The following is an 18,303-nucleotide window of genomic DNA, read 5'->3' as shown; positions in this document are numbered from 1 at the left end:
AGTGTTCTGAAACAGAATGTAAATCACTAACAGGGACTATTCTCTGCGATTAGGAAGCAGCAGCAGTTATTTGAAAGACAGAGACTCCATGTTAGTCCAGACTAAAGACCTTCTAGCAAAGATAATGGAAAGCTTCCTTCAGAACTAGATGGAGTCAATAGCACTTTGTGGTTTTTCAGTTTCTCAGCAGATGGCCGGAAGGTCTCCAAAAGCTAAGTATGAAAGAAGATATCTAATTCTGCCAGTTCGAAGGACTTGACTTGCCATTTCAAAGCTATGACTGCAACAAGGTTACAGCACAGCCTGAGACCACCACGGAATCCACTGTCAGAGCTCATACCCACCGCATACTTAAAACTATGCAAACAGAAAAGCCAAGGTTTATTAGACTGTTAAAAATTCAAAAATCATAGGTCATGTGAAGATCACATGAAAATCACTTGAAGTCTAGAAGTAACCAGTATGTATGAGTTAATTTACTCTCTGATTTCTGAACACTCAGATTTCTTTAGATACCTTCTCAGGAACTAAGTGAAAACTGAGATACTCATTCAGTGTCTTGGTTCTACCTTGGTTTTAAGGAAAAGTGCTGAACATGTAACACTGATGAAAAAACTGTGATCCGTCAGAAGGGATTTAAATGCATGAAGTAGGCATTTGGATGCAATTTAGGTGCCCAAATCCAAAGCTGCAGTTTTGAATATTTTTGTTCTTTTAAGATATTTATGTGAGGTTTGCAAAAGCATTAGATCTGTGACATACCAAGATTTTAAGTGACTTGCCAAAATTATATGTGATAATCAGTGGCTCAAAAAGACCTGGCTACCCAGTCACATTTTATATGAAGAAGACAATGAACAAAACACAGAAACATGAGGCAACATTGTGTGATCACAGCCCAGAAGGCCAGCTGTGTCCTGGATGGCATCAAAAGACATATGGCCAGCAGGTTGAGGGAGGTGATTCTGCCCCTCTACTCCGCTCTGATAAGACCCCACCTGCAGTACTACATCCAGCTCTGGAACCCTCAGCACAGGAAAGACATGGACCTATTGGAGCGGGCCCAGAGAAGGGCCACAAAAATGTTCAGAGGGATGGAACACCTCTCCTATGAGCACAGGCTGAGAGAGTTGAGGTTGTTCAGCCTGGAGAAGAGAAGGCTCTGGGGAGACCTTATTGTAGCCTTTCAGTACTTAAAGGGGGCTATAAGAAAGATGGGGACAAACTCTGTAATAGGGCCTGTTGCAATAGGACGGATAATGGTTTTAAACTAAAAGAGGGTAGATTTAGACTAGACATGAAGAAGAAATTTTTTACGATGAGGGTGTGAAACACTGAAATGTGTGAAACACTGGAACAGGTTGCCCAGAGAGGTGGTAGATGCCCCATCCCTGGAAACATGGTTGGATAGGGCTCTGAGCAATCTGATCTAGTTGAAGATGTCCCTGTTCATTGCAGAGGGGTTGGACTAGATGACCTTGAAAGGTCCCGTTCAACCCAAACCATTCTCTGATTCTATGAAACAGCCTTGGACCAGCTCACGAACCAGAACATGTGTTTGACTCTTCCAGTTAACAGACAGAACCTTGACCGTGATTTCTTTTTAATTCTTTCACTTATTCAGCCACTCCGTTTCACTCCATTTCTTCCCTACAAACTTCAGAAAAATGGATGGTATCACCACACTCTCCTCACATAACATTTTATTACCTTATAGTCTAACCTATTACCACATTAGTTAGTGGCTTTGTATTCTTTTAGGAGGTGACATCTGATAGGTTTGAAACCCTCAGCTAACAAAGGACTTGTAGATCCTATATACATTTTTTACTTCTCTACTATCTACTCCAGTTATAAAAGAGTATGGCCATTGATTCAGATCAGAAGTTCACATTTCCTTCATAGCATCTGGCTATAGCTAGTTAATATCTACCATTATTACAAAATCTGCTTTATGCCTGGCTGGTCTGACTCATCTCCAATTAGCATCCCATTGTGAAGTGTGCTTCATCCTAACTCCAAAGAGGCTGTTTTCATGAAACATCAAAAGTAATCATTCATTACAACCCCCTTCATAATTGTCAAATATTGTATTTGTCATTTGATGCCAAATAACTGCATAACGCTGAAAAAAGGCAAACAGCTATGCAATGATATGTTAAAAGATCTGAAACAGAAGAAATTGTTGTTACTTCAGAAAAATTACAAGCTATGGTACCTTTTACTATTTCATTTTAGCTGTAGCTTAGCTTGAATATTTTCACATTAATTACTGAAGTCATATTTAATTGACTGTACACTGGCAGACCTTGTTCAAATCTTAAGAGCTAATTTAGGAAATAATATTAAATGACAAAAATTCTCTAATAACACATTTTTGTTTTATAAGATTACAAGTATTTTTATGATTTCTATTATTACTGTCCTTTGACATTGCCAGGAATGTGGATGATCACACTTGTAGAAAATGTTGAAGTTTATAATTTCTTAAACAATGTTTATTATATTTTGTAAATGTTCCCTTTTCAAATGTTTTTTGAAATTTAATGATGGTTTATTTATGATTGGGAGCACATAATGGTGGGTTATTAAAAATCTATCTCCATTTACTCCGAATTAGTTTCAGGAGTAATTTAAGTTAATAAAGCAAAAATAACATTTTTTTGGTTAATTATAGAATAAACTGTCACTCAACTACTACAGCCCTTGCCATCTACACAGCTTGACATATTTCACAGTTGAAAATATTTATCCCGGATTTACAGAGAGGGAAACTGAGGCATGGGTTGATGAATTAGACTTGTGGAAACCAACGTCATGAGTGAAGGAATAAAAGCCTTCCTGTGGCACCCTGTCCACTTCATCATCCTGACAGAAGCAAAACCATCTAACAGGATTCCAGTTGAAGTTGTGGACAGCAGCTTATACCTGTGAGGCAGCACTGGGTCTGACCTCCATGTAAATATCCAAGAACTTTTATGGATTGGCTTGGATCTGGAGCTAAACTTAGAGGCTTGCATATAACATCTAGTTTCAGTGGTAGGAAATACTAAAAACAAATTCGTAGCTGTGCCTCTTGGAAATGATCTCTCATTGATCATCATTTCCATGGTTATGTTTAAGGCTTAGAGCTTCAAACACATTCATATGAATTTGTATGAATATTCACATTTGTATGAATGAGCCATGCAAAATTCATCCTATAAACGAGTTATTCTGGGGGACGTTTTCTGATGCACTAGGCAGGAACAAGGGTAACGTTACTTCTTGCTGAGAAGATGAAGAAAAATGGTTGATCCTTTGAAATACATTTTGCTAGAGAGGACAGATTTTGAATAAATTCTACGTGTCTGTAGAAGTACTCTTTTAATGGAAAATATGCATACCCAGGGAAAACCTTCTAAGTATGTACAGCCAAAGGAGTTACAGGGAGGCAGAGAAAGGAGGAAATTACTTGTAAAAAGATGAATGAAGTTAGATTATTTTGGAGATGAGAAATAGACCTACACAGTACTTTTCTTCATATTTCCCAGGATATGTCTTGTGTTTTTCATTTTATTTGCTTAAGGGAAATGAATTTAGCTTTTATTTCCAGAACAGAAATCATGGCACAGAAGAGGAATGCCCAGAGTACGTAGTGCAAAAGAAAATGTCAGGGACTGAAGACATAATACTCATATCAGATTGCATTCATTTGTCTAAAGTGATGCTGGAATTCATTCGTCCAGTTCAGCAAAACTCAAGTCTTTGTCTTTCAAAGATGTAGTACAAGGCTTTTTTCAGAGACATGGTGAATGACATGAGGATGCATGATGGAATAGGGTCATCTTCATTGGCTTGATTTTTTCAGTGTCCTCTACATGATCAGTAGTGATGTCCATCACTCGTGACACCAAGAAATTGAAAATGGATTTATGACTGATGTAATTTAAAAAGATAACATTAAAGAGAATTTGTTTATAGGATTACCTGGCAAATAAAGGTTGTGGTTAATAGTTAAAGGTAGACCAAAGGAAATATTGCAAAGCCCTGAAGTTTCTGTATTGCTGGTACTTACTGGAAATGGAGCATTACTTTGTGTCCCTGCTGTTGTTGTGCCTTGTGCATTCTGCTAGAATGCTAGTCCACTTCAATGATGCCATATATATATGTGTGTGTGTGTGTGTGTGCGTGTGTGTGTGTGTATTGTGGGAACACTCAGATGCTTCAGATTTGAAAGACTGAAAGTGTTACTGCTACTATTACTTTTATCATCAATAGCCAATCCTAGAAGGATTCATCAAAATTTGGAAAAAATTGAGTGGAGAAAAAACTCTGCCAATGTTCTGAGTGCCCAGCTTTGGGCACCCCTTCTCAGTGGGTTGCTTTTCAGTGACCTTCGAGTGTACATGACACCCTGAAGTGAACAGAACTGTAACAGACTGAAACTTTCTATTTGTAGATCTAGAGGAAAAATTAAAAAAAGAGAAAACAAAACACCTTTGCATAGTACAAACCATGGATGTACCTTTTAAAAAAAAATAAAAAAATACCCCAACCATAAACCCAGCCACTTTATCGGCTTTTGGGTGAGTATCTCAGAGTGACTCAGATTAAAAGGACTAATCATCTCAGATCCGTGGTTCATGAGTATTAATGGCCACTGTTGGTGCAGGCCAAAAGGCACACATTCTTGTCCCCTGAAAAATCATCAGAGTTAGGTGGTTCTTGGCCATAGCATAAAAGTTAAAATTACAGTCTAAGTCCTTTCTTCATGTGCGCGTAAGTAGCCAGTGTCTATATTTGTGTTATCCAAACCTCACTCTCTCACTCATTTTCCAGATGTTTGGTGCATTGCTTCTTCAGCTACTGCTCTGAAAAGAAGTTGGGCTTTTTTGGAATACCTAACATGGTAAGCCTTTCAAAATTACTAGAACATAAGCATTGAATAATAATGATGATCATGTTAAGTTTGAAATAGTCCTGAAGCTTTTTGCTCTCTTACTAAACAAGGGCACAGCTGTAAATGAAATTGTCGGTTCTTTTTAGCATGGGCCAGGCTATACATAGTAAATGACCATTAGTTAACTGCTGCTTTTAGAAGTAAATCTATGACTGATTTCTCTTCACATTCCTGTTGCTGAGAGGTGTGTTTTTCAAGTATCTATGCGGATCGCTGGGGAACATTTAACATAAGTAGTAAAATGGATGAGAATAACATTTCTTCAAAGATAGTTATGTAGTCCATGGTTTCTGTTGAAGTAGGTTTGTGACAATAAAGCAGTTTTGCCAGATGACAAACAACAGAAATTTAGTGATTTTGACAATGTTATCACTTATAAATATTCTTCCCCTTAGCTGTACAACGGGTTAGGTATCTGAAAACCCAGACCAGCTCGCCGGCTGACTGCCCAAGCTTTCTTTTTCATGCTGTTGAGAAGTAAACAAAGCAGCTACATTTATCTTAAGTGAATTAATAAGACATCTGCATAGTTGAAATTTTTTGGCAGGCTTCTGGCCACAATCTAATTGCAGCAAAATTGGAGTCAATAGAATGACACTAAGGGAAGTTGGATAATAGTTCCCTTTCTATATACCTTCCTTTGGCCATCAGTAAAGGGATGAGAAAAAGAAGTCTGTGCATCAGAGATGATCTGTATTTAAGACATTGCAGCATAAGGGAAAAAAATTGGAAAAATAAAGGTCTCAGACATCTTTCCCAGCAGCTTCAATGCACTGAGAGTGGTGTGAAGGCTTTAAAGGCCCATAAGAGAAAAATAAATGTCTTCTCCACCTACTGTAGTCTGGTAGTTCTTTCCGCAAGTTCTCCAAAAGGGAACATTGAGTTCTCCGCTAACCCCCTGCAGAGAATCCCTGGCATTGTGCTGGTTTTGAGCCATCACATTTGGCATAGAAATTGTGTCAGTAGGTGGAAGGAGATCAAGAGGAGACCAAGCATATTTTTTAGGCTTTTCTAATATATACCAGTCCTTTGTGTTTGTCTGACACACGGCCCTGGGCAGCACAAAGACGATGTGAGTTTCTGCTACCATTCCTTTGGTAAACATACCAGAATGAAGAATTGGGTTCAAAAGTTTTATGAGTGTCAGATGTGCGTGGCTAGTTGCAGGAAAAGGTTGACATTAGTGAAGGTAGAAACGGGGAAGTTTGGGCAAAAGTCTGGAGTAAAAAAGCTATGCTGCCATACTGAAGTAGTGATGGCAGATGCAGCTGGGATTTGTGTGGTGCCCTACAAAACTCAGCAATGCACAGAGGTTTGAGTTGAACTGGCCTTTATCCCACCTACTTGCAGTGGATAAAAACCACTTGATTTTACCCCTCCATTAGCAACTTGGCAACTGAATGTCCTTTCATTGAGAAAAGAGATAAAAGGCTCTGCTTGCAGCCCTGATCTCCATAGTGGTAGTATGCTTTTCTTATGTCATTCAATAAATGTGGTAATTTTTCACTTGGAAACAAATTTTTGTAGGTTCAGGAATTTAGGAAATTCTATTTGTGAGGAGGATTAGATGGTAATGATTTAATTGATGGTTGAGCATGCAGACAAACTGTGCATGCAAGATCTTTTCAATAATTATATCTTTTCATGGAGAGACAGGTTTTTGTAATTTAGGTCTCAGACAGTAATTACAATCCAGATGCTATTTTAGGCATAGTCTGCAGCACACCCGTGGTACTTATTTTGAAATTCAAAACAAACACAAAACCACCGTTGGAGCACTTAAGGCAGAAAGATGAATTAAAGTCACTTAAGGTAATGTGGCATCATGCATAGATACATGAATTGCTGTAAGAGTACTATATCATTACAATAGTCTCTATGCTGGTTCACTGTCATGGAGCATGACAGTGGTTTAGGTGGAATTTTTTTAAGTCTTTTGTTGAATCTTCTGTGTCAAAAATCTCAGGTTTCATTTGCAGACTGTGTTGCATAAAAATCACTGTGTGTTGGTATTCAGGGCTTGGAAGAGTCAGGGTGAATTGTTTCCTGATAGAAATTGAGGCTTGTTAACACACTGTGAAAGCCGTTCCTGTAGTAGTACATTAGGAGAGTCCGGATAAGAGACATAATGCAGTTTAGGAAGAGGCTCTACCTCTGCTCCCCGTGCTCCTGCCATATTTGAAGCAGACTGCATTCTCTGGAATAATGAAGGATGTGTGGTAATCAGTTATCTATTAGACTGCTGCCTCGTTTGTTGAGGCAGCAGGAAGGCTATGGTATATCAGGCTGGGAATTCTCCAAAGAGTAAGGAGGGTCTCCTGGGTGAAGGCACTAACTTGGGTGCTTTGTGCCTGCTTTTCCCGAAGAGTTCCTATATAAGTCATGGATGTTGCAGATTTCATGATTCACCAGGCCTTGTATTGTGTGTGTGTCCAGAGTGCTTTCCTTAGAGGAAGGATACTGAACTCTTCCCACAGCATCTGGGCTTCTTAGAACTCTATTTTGAGGAAATAACCTGCTCCAAGATGCTTAGTATTGCAAACCCACACTCTTAGTTTTTGAATTGGCACCTGAATGAATATTATTTTCTCTGTGCTCCTGCACTCCATATATAAAATGGAGAAGACACACCAAGGTACTTTCATCCTTCTTTTACAGCAGCTCATTTTATACCTTTTACTTTGAGTACAGGACAAGTAAAGTGAGCTCTGTGTTCTGGAGAGTCTTGTAGGAGAATTCTCTGAGAATGTGCAATAGAAATTTGTCATGAACATAAAAGGCAGATTGTTTCTGTGCTATTGAGACTGATCATAAAATCAGCTCATGTGGGATTGGCTTTAAATTTATTTTTTTCTGTGGCCTGCTCTACATGGGAAAGAATTGAGGGGAATTTAATCCACCATGCCAGCCACTAAGGAGATAGGAAAATTTTCTTCCACTCCTATATCTTCCTTGATTGTCATCTGCTGCTTTGAATGATGTAGAATGAAACTACAAAGATGCATTTTTTTTATAGTAATGTGTTTCTATTTGTAAAACAAAGGACTAAATGATAGGAGATGTGAGCAAAGGTCTGATACTATGTTTATATTCCTGCAGGAAACCTATTTAGGAGAGGAGGGCAGTGGTGGCTGTAAGCTGGTTTGATGTCTCTTGTATTATACAGGAGCTATAGTTTTGTCTAGAGCAGAATAGACTCACCTGACGGACTTGGGATTTCCCTGGTTCTGTTTTCCATGGCTTACTGTGTACCCAGATATTTCTCTGATGTACTCTTTGTGTTCTCTTTGTATGGCATATGAGCATGCTTATTGTACGTATGCTGTTTCCATGCATGTTTTCAAGAAGTCATTCAGAAGGATACACCTAAAAGGATGTGTAATGGGATCTTGACAGCAGAACAGAAAACGAGCTAATTCTTTTACTTCTGCGAGTAGCTAGCAATCGTTAGTACTAAATGCATGATGTTTTGCGTTCCTTACGCATTGGAGAGCTGCTGACTTGTCTTACCCACGAAATGTGCTTTTTACTCAAGCATCCCAAATAAATAATGATTTAGAGATTTCAGGTTTTTTGCTTTGTCTCATGTTATTACCCTTTTTGAAACAGTTCATAGAAGGTGCAGGATGTGACAAAGGAGAAAGGAAATGAATATAGAGCGATACATCCAAATCTCCTCTCTTTAGAGGTCATTTCTCTTAAGGACAGTAACATTGGAAGTTTGCTGTGCCTTTGGTTTAAATAAGACTTACAGAAGGTATTTATTGTTACTTACAATACTTACAAAAACTTACAGAAGGTATTGTTGTTATTTGGGCAGTTGGATAGCATAAATATTATGTCAGTTCACTTGAATCCTGTAGTTACACCTTTTCTAAACACAGTTCTCTTGCCTGTCCATTTGCTCTCTGCGTTCCTGAACATTACTTTGGACAAGTGTCAGAATGCTCTGATTTTTCAGGCTATGTTATGGCCTGAAACATTCTATTAATGTACTTTTTCAAACTTCACATGTACTGACAAATGTTTGATGTCTTTAGGAATAGACCTGGGTAGTTACTGATTTTGTGATTTGCTTTCACCTTGGATTTTGCAACATTCGTCTAAAGTGTTTTAGGCCTGGCTATTGCTAATAGGAGTATTACTATTTATTACTCATTAAATTTCAATCTTGCAATTTATCCTATCATGTTCTGACATTCTGCAGCAGCCCTTACCTGAAAGTCATTAAAAAGGTCCAAAACTATTGCATTTTAAAAAGATATTTTTTAAATTATATTTCGTTTTTGGAGTCCTAATGTAGCTGAACTCTATTAATCTATTGTTTTAGGAACGTTTTTGTGTCAGTTACCAGGATATAAATGATATAGTAACATTCTAGAAACAGAATTCTGCCTTCTAAACTGAAAATTACAGAACTTTATAAAGGTTCAGTATAGAATTTTGTTGTTATTATTAAGAATGTTTTCCCCAACAAAGATATTTTTATTGACAGTTTTTCCTTTGAGTGAGGATCTAACCCTAGCTGGCTTATTGACATTTCTCTCACTTCCAAACGATTCTCTAATATTAAAGCTGCTTTAGCTAGGCCCTTTGGACCAGATTGTCTGTTCAGGCACATCCTATGTTATGGAATATTTGCAGGTTTTCCTACTTGTGCTTGTATTGGAACATAAACTCCATGAATGTTATTTGCAAGTTATTAAGTCGTCTAAAGCCATGGCCTTTTGGATGGTGTGGCGGACCAGATTGAAGTGTGTGGTTAATTAATTTGTAAATGATAAATGCATAAATATAGCCAGTGAATTATTTGATGTTTTTTAAATGGCAATATTAGAATACTGATCAGGGTGTTAAAAACAGTGGCTTGAAATAGACTGTTCTTGTCCCCTAAGGGACAATTTCAGCTCTCAATTCTGAGTGTTGAAACCTTCTCTTTGCACAAGCCATGCAGGGGAAGAATTCAACCCCAATCAATATACTGATTTCTGTTTCAAGGCAGGGCTTTTTTTTTTCATTTTGCTTAGAATTTACACCACAAGCCGTATAAAAATGTGCATGTTGTTTATATTAGAAACCTCCGTTAGGGTCCACGTGACAAATTTCAGTGACAATTTTGTCAGACGTGAATGGAATTACTTTGCAGTACAAAACACTACGTGATTTCCTTCCCTGGAAAGGTTACTTTTGGAGTCACAGAGTTTGTCAACTTGATCATGTCTTCAGATGCAGAGGTTTGACCCTACTTTCTGAGTTACTGAGTTCTTACTGTAATGGCCCATGTCTTCGGCTCTTCAGGGACATTGCTCTGCACTCGCACTCCTGTCACTTCAGGTGCTTTTTAGACTTCATTGCATGTCCTCACTAGGCATTCCCCCTGTGGAAGTTCATAGTCAGCTACTAGTAAAGCTTGGTATTAACAAGGTATCTCCCTTAATTTTCATCTCACTGGGTATTAGCTGTGCAGGACCACCAGGCTTCTCAGGCTGGACATTATGTGGGAGCAACTAACGAAGGTTGTTTGCTATTGAGGCTTATTAGGGTTTTTCAATGAGGATTCTCAACCTTTGGCTTTTCACTTCAACTTATTAACAGGCTGTTGCAATCAGTCTTTCAGCTGTCCCCGTCTTAATGGAGTTTTGTTTCAATTCTGTAGGTTATGTAGAAACGCTTAAAGAATGATTCTGCTGGAAAAGCGTCTTGAAAGGAGAGATGTGTGGGCCTGTTTTGACAGAGGAAAAGGCTTTTGCTTGTTTCTTAACAAAGAAATAAACATGCAAAACAGTATTTTTGAAAGACATTAAAAACAATTTTGAAGTTCCCCTGCTGTAGTATAATTTATAGTGGCTTAAGAGACTGAGAGGGATAATTAGCACTACATTCATTGCCAGCGAAAAAATGCCTAAACATGCGTCCTTCATTAATCTTCCATCTCTCTTGTTATCCTAGCATGCCAGCTGTCTGGAGCACCAGTTCTTTTTCAGGCACCCGTACGTAATGCAGAAAAACAGGAGTCTATGTAGGGCCTAAAGGTGTTACCACTATTAAGGATAATATCAACTTCAAAACTACAGACCTGTTCTAATTTCTTTTCCATATGTCTATGGTATCAAATAGTCCCAAGAAGAGATGTAACTATATTAAATTCTTTCTTACTTGCATGAAATTATTGTTTTGTGCCACATTTTGTATGTCAGAGGCCCTTTATTCATGCACTATGTGCAGGTAGGCCAGATCTTCCAAATGAGAAGTGACTGAGCTTATCCCTAAAGAGACAGAGAAACCCTTAATTAGATGTCATGCACATGTAGAACCCCTGCTGATGGATAGGTCATTTCAGTTGGTGTGAAAAAAGACATGAAAAAAAGAAAAAATATTGCATTTTTAGGTGCAGTTTGTGTGGTCATTTTCCCATTGTGTTCTCTTTTCCATTTGTTTCTGGGTTCTGTCAGGGGACCCCTGGGAACTGTGAGCTGCATGTCAGGTGTTGACAGGAGGATCACTAATTTTGTGAGTCTGCCATGCTAAATACTAATTTTGGTAATTTAACACACTGTCACTTGGTAGAAGCACTTCTGTAGCTTCTTGATTTTCTTCTTAGTATATGTGAGATTCATATTTGATATCTAAAAATCTTTCTGTAGTGATGATTGTGGCCATGGGATGAAATAAGAGGAGGTTTCAGTATCCAAACCCCCAAATTATGTTTGAGTGCTGTAAAGTAACTGTCATGTTAACAGCTTTGTCTCTCTGGTTTCATTTATTTTATCAAAACACAACATCTATGGAGAAAAACTGAGTTAAAACATTTCCAGAGTGTTTGCTGTCTTTCTGAATAATGAACTGAAATTTAATATATAAAATACAAAATAGTAATAAATTACAATTCCACAATTTCTTACAGAGTTTTTATTAAGATCAAAACTTATTTGTTCAGACTAGATTTATATAAATAAATCACAGTACATTTTACTTGTGTTTAGAAGATTGTAATACATATTATAAAATTAAGAAATTTTTTGTCCCTCAAACCATCACTGCGAAAGGAATCATGCATTATTTCTACTAAACGAACAAATGCCCACCTAATTGAGAGAGCCTTGATACAGGTATGGCTGGCTCTACTCTCCAAAATTAGACATGAAACAGAGATACCAGGACTATTTTTTGAACAAGAAATAATAAAGCATAGTACAATGTTCATGTGTTACTAAAACAAAAGTATACCAAAACAACACACCTCTCTTCACGCACCTTTGCAATGGGTATTAAAAATGACAGCTGGCCAGCATGCAACTGAGTAAAACATTCCAGTTTTACAATGTCTACGTTTGAGCAAAAGAAGGAGGAACTAAAAAACCCAGACAAAACAAACAAACAAACAAACAGCCCAGTGCTTACAAGTCCTCATGTCATCTTCCCCTCTGTGCCATCTGTGCTGTGTTCGGTCAGCAGGTGAGGTATGTCCTGATGGTACCTTTCCTGAATAGTGTCCATCACTGCCATCTGGGTTTACGGACCTTCAAGGAGATGGAGGTCCTTTCAGAGAACTGCAGGACCCTGGAGAACTTGCACCTGTAGTTCCTTGCCCAACCCACTGTGTTAGAAATTAACGGTAAATGCAGCTCTTCAAACTACTCAGACCTGAATGTGCAGCGCCGTTACAAGATAATTCACACCTTGCACAGCTTGGCTCACGTATTGTAAGGCTGTCACTTCAGAACAGAATTAGGGTTGCAAGCAAGGCCTTGCACTAATTACAGCAAGATTCTAGGTGACACTGTTACAAAGTCTGTCCTGCTGCCATTTTTCCCAGCACAGAGGGCTTCTATTAAATTCTACAGTATTGGGGACTACTTTCTCTACATGCTTTTTTCCTTGTGGATAAGAAAGACATTGTTTTCTCACTTGATACTGAGATGTAATCATTTGACATTGTACTGTTCTAAAGGGAAGAAAGCGTTTAATTGATGACACTTCAGATCGAGTCACATAGTTGTGGTTTTTTCACTCTTTCTTTCAAACAAAACTCATTAACAGTAATTTCAGGTAGATTTCTAACTGGATCAAACAGATTTTCCAACCAAATTTCAATTCCTCTTTCTCTCTTCCTATTTATTTTTTACTTTTAATCTAAAAGAGAGTTTGCAGCTATTTTTTTTCAGTGGCAAATAGGTCCCCTCAGTGCTCTAATGTTGCCAAGTGATAAACACGTAAATATGTCTCTTGTAACTCTGGCTTTGGGTGCTCATGTTAATATAGCTACGTATCATGTTTGGTGTTTAAAAACACGCAAATGAAAGCAAAACAAACAAAAAAACCCAAAGAACAAAAACAATCAAAAAAACCCCCCAGCAACTGTCCCCTCAAGCCAAGAAGGGTGGACTACAATAACCTCTTATTTTTCATTCTTTTGTGTTGCCCTTTCCAGTTGTCTCACTGTGGATTGAACCAGCAGTTCCACTACTGGTAGTTAGATTGGACCTCTATATAACACGTTTCTCATATGTACTGCTTTGCTATTTCACGGATCCATTGGCATGGAAAGCTGAAGTGTGCATTGACTGGTAGGAACAGTTTGAGCACTGAGTCTTTTATACGACATGTTTGCTTTCTGTTCTGGTAGTCCCTTCTTCCCCGGATTGAGATGCGTGTGTGTTTGTCCACTGCTAGGATTATTTACAGGGGAAAAAAATGAAACAAAAGAGAACAGAAATGCTTTTAATGTCTTGTGATTTCAGTGGAAACAGATAAAGAAATAATTTCAGCACTCAGCTGCAAAAGGGTTGTGCTGTGAGTATTTTGGCATGGGAGTATCACGCAACTGCCCATTATACTCTGCCTGCGTGTCAGTACCTTGGCAGGCTTTCCCATTGAGACTCACTGCTTTTTCAAAAAATAACATCTGAAATGGTGGCTTGTTACGGAAAACTAAAAGTCACTGTTTAATAGTATATTGTTAATGAGTGAAGTGGGATTAAAATCTTGCTGAGATGCATTTCTAAGGGATTTCCTTTTCTATTTCAGAGTTACGATACTTGTCATACAGTGTAATTATGGATTCACAGGAATAAGAAAACAAATGAGGGTTGCAGCTTTGAAATTATTCTTGTGAGCCTTCTAGTAATTTACCTCTGAGAATCATGGTTCAGAAAAGAAAGACTGAACAGTAATGGGATCATCATTTTCTCTGGGTTTCGTAGCAGTAGATCCTCTGTTCCTTCCAATGTGCTGTTGTATTCTTGTACTACAGTGCAAAGACAGCAGCAGTGTACCGGCCCACCAGAACACTAACATGAAAATACTTCAGGTCTAGGGAATAGTGTTGCTTAAGGGGAGTATAAAGGTGAAGGGTGAAATATCCACATACAGAAAATAGCTATCATTCCATACATGTACTATGATAAGGCAGATATTTGTAAAAAGCACATAGTAATGCCACAGCCTGAGTAACAGTTTGCAAGTCATGAGTCAGCAAGAATTAGGAGAATTTAATAAAAAATTACGTTTTCTTCCTCATCCCTAAGCCTTTGAGGTGTGCTGGATTCCACTTTAAATGCTCACTGTACAGAGATTTTTTTCTTTTTTTTCTTTTAATAGAACTCTGTTCAAAATCACTCTCTTGATGCCAGACCCTTGAGCAGTAAATAAACTGAGTATGGTAACAAAATAAAAAAACACTGGCAATTATAATGATACAACTTTTCAGTTGATGCCCCTTTGAGTTGCTAGAGACAAATCTTAGAAAGGCTTCTGCACTCTTCCGTGGACACAAAACGAGCCCGTTTATAGGTGTTTTCCTTTTTACAGAAGCTATTGTTGCTAACATTGCAGTGGGAAAGCGTGCGGCTGCCTGCTCTGCATTCCAGGCAGGGGTGCATATACGATAATTTGTCCAGGAAATCAAAGAACTCTACTCCAAAGGAAGAGGTCCTCCTTCTTTACCTACGCACATCTCCCCATGTTGACTCCCAGGAGACGGGCCTGAGTAAAGAGTGCAGGATTTTGCCTGAAGTGAGGATCATGCATGAACAGATATGAACTTCGTATCGTATCACTGGTCTGCTGATATAAAGCTTCAGTTGAAAGTGTAGCGAAATCGTTTTGCCAGGACAACTTTACATCTGTGTTTTTTGTTCTTATGGAAATGCCCAGTTAATCATCTGAAATTTTGCTTGGGCCGGTTTTGAAGAGTTGTGTAGTTTGCCAGGGACATCCTTGTTTGCGGTAGCTACATTCTCCATAGCATGGCATGAGATTTTTGAAAACCGCTGTACTTACAGGACTTCTACTTTATAGCTGCAGCACACATTTACAACAGATCCAAGATTTCCTGCAAGTGCCAAGCTGCGCTTTACCCACTAGCAATTCTGATTTTCTGGAATATCCTCAATTGATAGGTTATAAAACTAATTTTTCAGATTTTGGATCAGAATTTCAAATATTTCCTTCAATCTGTGCATACATATTTGTGTCAACATATACAAGACATAAAGCAATGCGTCTGCACATAAACTTATCTGAACTATGTATAAAGACCAGGGCTCCCCATCTGTAAGTTGCAGGCAACTAGATTGTATAAAATACCCATACTTTGCGTTTGTATTTTTTAAAATAAAAATCCCGGTGTAAAAACTTGAATCAAATTCTCTCTAGAAAAGTTTGAAGGAAGAGAGAACTCCATGCATGACTAAATAAGTGGCAAAATTTTATCCCAGGAGCTCTTGTTCCAGGACATAAACTTTATTGTATGAAAGAATTCAGTGCTTTGATAGTTTTTTTTTAATGGTCAGAATTTGTCAGCATTTACAATATACCGTCATGTAAAATAGCCCTGTTAATTCTACTAGAAATAATAAAGAAAGTCTTCACAGGCACTATATATTTGGAACAGCATTTTAAAATGACATTGTGTGTGTGTGTGCACATGCACGCACATGTGTGTGTTTGTATGGTAGAGCATAGCCATCTGTCAGATGCTTCCAACTTTTTGCAGTGTCATGGACACAACTAAGAAACATTGACCGGAAAATCATTTACAAAGGTTGAGGACTAACAGCCTCCACGTTATACAGATGGTTATCTTCTCTCTAAAAGAACATACTGTCATTACAAATACCGTATGTATCTTGTTCCCACCCAACAGAACTTTTTTTTTTTAGTTTTTCACATTTGAAGGATTGCTGCAAAGAACCACATTAATTTGTTTTCATGTAAGGTGAAAGGAGGCATCAACTGAGACTGAGGACACAACTTGTCATCAAAAAATAAATGTCTGATGACAATCATTCTTGAAAAAAAAGATTTAGAAAGCTATCCATTCACAGTACTGCACCTTTTTTGCAAATACAAGAACCATATTTGTTGCTGCTTCCAATATTTGTTGGGTTTCATTGCTATCATGTTTCTTGTAAAACCTGGGTTATTCTATGGAGCAGAAATTATGACTTAAATTTGGGTAATGCTTGCGACCATACAAATAATCTACCAGTAGCAGTAGTGTCAGCTGGAGAATTAATGCTACAAGTGGATAACATTACGCTATTTGAAACCAATAGCTCTTCACACAGTAGAAGACTGAGGGTCCTATTCAGCAAATATTCAGGGTCCTATGGCTGTGGCCACAGAGGTTCCAGAAGCTCTCGCTGAGTCTAATCCTGATTCAGGAACCAAAATGATATGCTGTGTATATATTTCTCTGCACAGCCTGGATGCGCTGGACACCCTCCCCCACTTGATTCCTGGGAAGGAAAAAAATATGTCTCTGTTTAGCTCAGTGACATGAAAAGCAATCCGCAGTAATGAAATCTAAAGAAGTTAGCCAGGCATGTATGAAAAGAACAGGATGCCTGTAAAAAGGGAAGAGCTGTCAAAACCTAATTGTGGGCTCTGGCTGCAATAAAATTTATCAAAGAGGGAAGACAGGTTGGATATAAGGATGTAGACAACTTCTGCTAAGAGACACTTCTCGTATTCTGGGAAACAGTAACCATTACACTACTCCTCACGTGCTTTGTCAAGGCATTCCTATCAATGCTTGGCTACCGCTGAGAGCTTGGCGATATGTTTCCTAAACCCAGCTCCCAAATGCCCAGGTAGGCATTTCAAGTGTGGCACTTAGCTAGCTTGCCATCGAGGGCACAAACATACAAGCAGATGTCCCCCACTTTTCTCGATCTTCTTTCACGGCATACTTGTGTGTTGGCAGCACCCATGCTCTGAAAAGGCACGCTGCGTTCCCGCTGCAACTGAGCCTGTGAGCACTCAAAGGTCTCCCTGCTGAAACCGTGCTGCTGCGGCGCCCGAGCACCAGTAAATGTACTCACTTATGGAGACAGGGCAAGACTGTGGTATTTTTGCCGTTTTGTAGCATCTTCCTATTGCCTGACAATTACGTATGGAACTGCCTGGTGTTACTGCTTACACCCAAGCAGGTACAGTCCTCAGTTGCGTTCTAGTAACACGGCTGCGCTCTGATGCGTAAAGTATAGGCAAAGAGGCTGTGAACTGCATGCCTCTCTATATATTAGGTGATTAGGGAATTCATTGTGGTTTGATATGAACACAATGGTCTTTCCTGTCTTTCAGCATTGGGGGGTAACATTGTGGTTGTTCATAAACATAATAGTTTCTTTTGGCTGGGATTACTGCCTGAGTTTAGCCAGTGATAGCAACAATAAAAGTAAGTCATAGTAACTCTTAGGAAGCAATTTAGTTAGATCTTTGATGAATTGTTATGTCTCATGAATCAGGATTAGCATTCCCTGTACTGGGGAGAGGATTAGACAGAGGGATTAAAAGGACATCTTTACCCCACTGGACTCTGTGGAATAGCCCCTGAGGATATGGCTAAGAAAGAGTTCAACAGGAATGCCAAATTTCTGCTGAATAGGTTAAAAGGGTGAGGAAGCCTCTTCGGCAGCCATCCAAGCGCAGAAGACCTGCATAACATTTCTGCTGAATAGGGCCCTAAAGACAAAAAACAAAACAAAACAAAACAAAAAAACATAGGAACCTTGAAAAGCTTTTCTGATTGAGTGGCTTCTTATCAACGCCTCAAACCTCCAGAGACACTTAAACATTCTTTTTTCAGTGCAGTTAGGCATCCCTTGAGATGTGCTAGTGGCATGGATGATATATTCTTACAAGAGAAAAAGTCAAATTAGGTTGTTATATATATTAAAAAAATAGGTCTTGGTTGTTCTGTAAACAAGGTCCATTTCTTTATATCCATTATCAGTGAAAGTTACCCAAGATCTTTTTTAAAAAACAAAACCAAACCCTTAATCCAGCGTATAATGTTTGGTGTTTTCACATATATATTAAAGACATTAATTACTTTCTGTGCCCCTAAAATTGAA

The 18,303-nt window shown here is 38.5% G+C and overlaps 1 protein-coding gene and 1 long non-coding RNA gene across 6 annotated transcripts in view; one reads left to right on the top strand and one right to left on the bottom strand.

Annotated features, from left to right (window-relative positions):
• The window catches only part of LOC134514546 (uncharacterized), a 123,927-nt gene that overhangs the window by 83,172 nt on the left and 22,452 nt on the right, over positions 1-18,303 (top strand). For both annotated transcript variants that reach the window (XR_010070749.1, XR_010070750.1), the window contains exon 4: positions 4,822-4,891. This is a non-coding gene — a long non-coding RNA (uncharacterized LOC134514546). The remainder of the gene's footprint in view (positions 1-4,821; positions 4,892-18,303) is intronic.
• The window catches only part of SYT9 (synaptotagmin 9), a 70,960-nt gene continuing 64,515 nt past the window's right edge, over positions 11,859-18,303 (bottom strand). Inside the window, exons 7-8 of one of the 4 annotated variants that reach the window (XM_063332500.1) lie at positions 17,755-17,911; positions 11,859-16,683 (exon numbers count right to left, since the gene is read on the bottom strand). In XM_063332500.1, the coding sequence (XP_063188570.1) occupies positions 17,804-17,911 (108 nt within the window). In that variant the 3' untranslated portion in view covers positions 11,859-16,683; positions 17,755-17,803. The remainder of the gene's footprint in view (positions 16,684-17,754; positions 17,912-18,303) is intronic. The other 3 variants (XM_063332501.1, XM_063332502.1, XR_010070748.1) reach the window with 3 other exon arrangements.

Source organism: Chroicocephalus ridibundus, chromosome 4 (genome assembly GCF_963924245.1).
Source record: "Chroicocephalus ridibundus chromosome 4, bChrRid1.1, whole genome shotgun sequence".
Classification (NCBI taxonomy): Eukaryota; Metazoa; Chordata; class Aves; order Charadriiformes; family Laridae; genus Chroicocephalus; species Chroicocephalus ridibundus.
The sequence above is the reverse complement of the archived record's forward strand: the minus strand, read 5'-3'. Positions and strand labels throughout refer to the sequence as shown.